Source organism: Dendrobium catenatum, unplaced genomic scaffold (assembly GCF_001605985.2).
Source record: "Dendrobium catenatum unplaced genomic scaffold, ASM160598v2 original_scaffold_71812, whole genome shotgun sequence".
Lineage (NCBI taxonomy): Eukaryota > Viridiplantae > Streptophyta > Magnoliopsida > Asparagales > Orchidaceae > Dendrobium > Dendrobium catenatum.
The window spans coordinates 1-5,384 of NW_021390259.1; the positions used below are offsets into that span (position 1 = coordinate 1).

At 32.8% G+C, this 5,384-nt stretch overlaps 1 protein-coding gene across 4 annotated transcripts; it reads right to left on the reverse strand.

The window, feature by feature from the left end:
- Positions 1-3,676: 3,676 nt before the first annotated feature.
- LOC110104582 lies at positions 3,677-4,668 on the reverse strand. 4 transcript variants are annotated; one of them, XM_028691817.1, is made up of 4 exons: positions 4,474-4,668; positions 4,135-4,259; positions 3,888-4,019; positions 3,677-3,796 (listed from the first exon to the last, which is right to left on the reverse strand). In XM_028691817.1, exons 2-4 carry the CDS (start codon positions 4,234-4,236, stop codon positions 3,692-3,694), a joined length of 339 nt encoding a protein of 112 aa, XP_028547650.1. In that variant the 5' UTR covers positions 4,237-4,259; positions 4,474-4,668; the 3' UTR covers positions 3,677-3,691. The 4 variants fall into 4 exon arrangements, with proteins under 4 accessions (XP_028547650.1, XP_028547649.1, XP_028547648.1 ...); XM_028691816.1 differs by having other exon boundaries at positions 4,135-4,331; XM_028691815.1 differs by having other exon boundaries at positions 4,135-4,409.
- Positions 4,669-5,384: the final 716 nt, after the last annotated feature.

Genomic DNA, 5,384 nt, shown 5'->3' on the forward strand with positions numbered 1-5,384 from the left:
TGGGATCAAATACAAAGGGATGACTGAGATTTTGACATATGTCAAAGTTGAGCATAACAAAATTTAAAATATTAACATGAATATATGACAAAACCAACAAAAATATATTAAGAAATGGATAAGGTAATTAGAAATACACTTGAGAGATTTGCACATGTATAATGAGTAGTAGAAAATCCCCCAATTAGACGGGCATATTAAGCTTATGTTGAAAAACTAGGAGGGAAAATTTATACCTAAAATAACACATTGCAGTTATTCAAAATAATTTATTAAGAAGCAATGTAATACTCCATACCATACTCAACAAGATTGAACGAAAATTGAGGTTAAAAAAGACAACCCCATAATTAGCATAAAGGGAATGATGATGATGATGATAATTTGTGGTGACCTCATCATTCATGATAATTTATCGACATATTGTATATATGCGTATGTCATTAAATCCAATGATCCAACACTCATATGTGATATCATATGTCGGTTTCAATGTAGCATGGAAAATATCTAAATTCTATTGAAAGTTAAGGCTTATATCTCTTCTTTATGCCACTTTTCTACTATATTCCACAAAAGAGTGTTCCTATATTAGTGATATGAAGGTTTTAACGTCCAATATACATGGGTAAATCCCTCTAGTTTTAAATCATCACATGCAAATGTTGAAACTACATTAACTCTTCAATGTTACTCTACAACAATAATTGATAGAAAAGATTAACATGTTTTCAAATAGGGATTTAAAGGTAAAATGAAATCAGTAGAGTGTAAAGAATTCACTTGTGTGTAGATCAGATATAGGACAATTGCCAGTTGCAGTTGCACAAGCATCATCCAAATTCTTGCAAAAAAGCAAATTTTTGGGATGGTTTGATGTGTATTTATGCTCTCCACAATAATTATGATGAAGATATTGTCATTACCACTTAAAATGCCATGAGGGCATGACTATTGCAAGCCATTCTTAGTTGTTTTTTCTTCCCTGGACTGCAATTGCAAAACAACTGGAATGTTGATTCTAGAACTCTAATTGGAACGTATATGTCCAGTAGTCCAGCAGAAGTGATAATGAAAATGATATTTATTCCCTTTCAAATATGAGGCTCCTTTTGACAAGGAATTTCTAATACCTACCAAACTTTTCAACGATTAAGTGACGGAAGAAATGTTGATAATACTAGTTTTAATAAATATGCCTAAAAGAAGCATGAACTGCAAGTTCACCAAAAAAAAAACTGCAAGTTCACCAAAGGTGCCCTAACATATGAATTCATTCATGATGTGGTACCTTGTACTTCCAAAGTAACAACATTAAGTCCACAAAACTTCTCTAGAACTCATCTTTTGACATCACATTTTGGCATATTAAGCCACATTCTTTAGAAAATGATGCTATAGATAGTCACAAATCGACTAATTAAGAGTCTTTTGGGGAGAACATTTTCACCGCTTCGTTTTTCAAATTGCTATCACACTTTTATTTTGCTAGTGCTTTCCAAAATTTTGTCGGTTTGAAGCTTCTTTTTATAACCAGATCTACTAATGTCTAGTAATTGTAAGAAATTTGTTGTATGATATTTTTCAAAAAAAAAAGAACATATTTATAATACCCACAATAACTTTCAAAAAAATTATTTTCTTCACAACAATTTTAAAACCACTTTTACAAAACAGATTTAAAACCACTTTTACAAAATGTTGCAGCCACCCCAAACAAAACAAAAGAGCACACAACTTAATTTTGTGAACCATACAAAAATTTAAAATCTTCTGCAATACTTCAATTGAAGGATATTTCTCAATGTTACATTTCCACATTAATAATAACAGGATGCTTAAAAAACGTTATCAATCCTTCCACTATAAACTCAAGTGGATGAATTTTCTCAATAAGAAAAATTACCGTACAGAAACTACTAGCACTATTGGGTCCCAATAGCTTTTTAGTTTTCATGGAAAAAAATTATAAATAGGTGGTATTTGGACCTGCAAATATTCATGACGGACCATTTCATCTTAACTACTCTTAAAAGGAGAAGATTGTAATGGCAACACATATCTACCATTCCATCTTTGGCACATCTCAAGTTGAATTCTATGCATACGGACAAAGAAATGATGCTTACATAATATTTAGTATTTTACAAAAAAAATTAAAGGAAAAACAAGAATGAAATAGGTCAAATACTCCTTGAAAAAACATAAAATAATCCAAGGATGAACTCCAATAATAAGCTCATTACACCCCATCCAAAATAGCAGAAAATTATTCAATCATGTTTTGAACACATAACATGTCATACTGTTGTACAATCTTAGATAAATCATTGCAAGGTAGCAATAAAACTAAATGGGCCTAAAATGTATTTTTAACTTAACGATAACATCATTCAATTTCATGACAAAAAGAAGAAAAGAGTCAAAGGGGTATCAAATAGGAACTAGATTGTATTCCATGATACAATAAGACCTCAACCAATAGTCATTAGCTCAGCCTCATTGGTTGATATGAATTTCAGTTATTGGTATTAAATGTGAAAATAACTAGGTGAATAAAGTAATGCTATCTTGAATTGCAGTAGCAAAGTCATTTCCAATCAAGAAATGAATTGCAACATCATTCAAAATCTAAAAAATAATACAATGTCACAGTGTCAAGCTAAGCCAACGGTCAATGTAAGATATCTAGAAGAACAGCTGCAAGAGATTTTAACCACTCAATTTTCTTAAAAAATAACATGATCAAAATAACTGTCAACTATTAAGAGCAATTACCTCTTTTATATAACATCAATAAACACCACTGCCACATGTGACAACACTTTAAAAAACAGCCAACAAGCAAAAGACGGTTCTCACAAACTAGCCGGCAAAAAAAAAAAAGAATTCAATTGCTACTGTTGTAAAGCAAAATTAAAAAGATTTAGTCCTCTCATTTGCAAAAGATGATAGTAACTTAGAATCTTCAAATTAAAAAGGAAAAAAAATAGGCATTCCCACATAAAACTGTATAATCCACGCAGCTTTTAAACCCCATGCATTACAAAAACAGGTTGGCACTTTCTATAAATGAGTTCTCATTGCATATCATCAAAATTGAGAAATTTTAATGCCTTCGTTAATAATTTTTTAAACAAGTAAAAATTCTATAAACATTCTTTTGGTTTTTGAGACAGAGCATGCAAAATCCTTAAAAAGAATAAATCTCCCTCTTCACAGCACATGCACACTAAAGTTTTGCAAAAGAAATAAAATGACAGATATTTCAGCTCTCATCCAAAGAAAAATATAGGGAAATAATGGACATACTAATTTCTCCTGCAGATAAAGGATTACTGCAAGCTACATGCCTATTGAGCCTAATGCAGTTAAGAAAATCTCTATAAATTGTTAAAAAGACACAAGAAGGGCTCTGTTCTTCAATTCAAAATATCCATCAACTGTAAAAAAGACACAATAAGGGATCTGCCAATCCTTATATTTACTATGCCACACATTACTAAATATTACCAACCAGAATTAAAATCATATCAGTCTAAGCAACATATCAAAAAATAAACTTATATAGTTATATATAACTTGGTTATAAAATAAATTGTCATTTGTTTCCATTTCACGTACTCTTTCCTTGACGCCAAAAAAAAAATAATGATTGCAATAGTAAGCAAAATATAAAATTATTAATCATCTATAATAATGCAATACCAAGCAGCACCCTAAAAAAATGCCACACCTGTGAGCTCTGCACCTCAGACTTGAACTTGGAGAGTTTAGCATCTTGAGCCATCTCACTCTGCAATCAAAAAATCACTCACACCATGCATAAACTATTCCTCCCACAAGAACTATAAAAAATAATAATAATAAAAGAAACAAAAATGCACCATCTGCATCTGCACATTAGACACAAATGACTGCGACACATTCTCCAAACTATCATTTAGAACTTCTGTGATAGCCGAGGTAATCGCTTCGGCCTGATTGGACGGCACACCCTGCCCCTCCAACCTTCTCACCTGCCAACAAATCAAGCAAAATTAGCATAATCCCTCTCATAAGCATTATATCAGACACCCGACCTTGACATAAACTCCATAAAAGAGAGAGAGAGCCAAATAAACAGAAACTCACCAGTCCCAGGGTATCCACCAGAAACGCACGCTTCCCATTTCCTTTCGACTTGGCCAGTTCCGACAACTCGCGGACTTGATTACTCGAGGATGCCAACGCCATCCATCCTCTCCGTCGAGCAATCACTGCCGCCGCCATCCAAATCTCCTTTTAAGCACAGTTAAGGGGCTGTTTGGCAACAGGATTTATGCTAAATTCTGCCAAACGGGATTTGAGCACCCAGTATAAATCCTCCATTGCCCATATTTTGCCATAAATCCCGGATTTATTAAATCCTGTAGTTCGGCGGATTTACGGGATTTGGCCGAAGAAGCGCGCGAAAGGGATAAAGTTGGTTACCTTCGCAACGAGCAAGCTCCCGTCGTGACTTCCGATCCGACGTCGTCGAAGGAGGCGAAGAAGCTTCTTTAGCGGCTCTTTCAACACACCGCTTCACGCGAAGCCTTCAAAATTCACGTGAAGACCGCGAGGCCGAAGCAGGCGCGAAGAAATGGCGACGTGGTAAAAGCAACAGTAACGAAGAAATGGAGACGATGAAAAGCAAACCCTAGATTAATTAATTAATTATAATTATAAAATAAAATAAATAGTTTTAATTTAATATAATAAATATAAATAATTATTATATATTAACAATATAAATAATAATTAAACAATTAATTAAGTTAGTAAAATATTTAATATTTAATGAGATAATTAATTATTAAAATATTTAAAGAATACTTTAAAAATAAATTAAATCATTATAAGGAGTATTAGTTAATAAGTTATTTTAAAAAAATAATTAACTAATTAATTAGAAATTATTAAAATTTTATTCTCTCTTTCTTAGATTGAGGTGGAATTATTGGTCAGGTCATTCAAACACAGCTTACCACTTCGATAATTCATGTGAGAAGTACTGAAAGGCAGTATTGAGCTCGTGTGTACTGTACTAAGTACCAAAGATACTGAGCTCGGTATCTGCAGCAGTTCTGAGCTCGTGATCTATTCGGTACTGCTCAGTACGAGAGGTGAGGTGTGTGCGCTTTTATTGGGCTCCGAACACATACGGTGACTCTGACCCATAATTTCCCCAGAATTGAGGAGGCTACAGTTGTGTGCTGTGAAAAATTTTATTTCCGAATGTTCCGTAGTCCCCATATATACTAAAGAGAACCTTTTTCTTTTGTAAGTTTAGCTTTACATCTCTCTTTATATTCAAAATTAAATAACTATGTTTGATATTTTTAGAAATATGCTCAAAATTT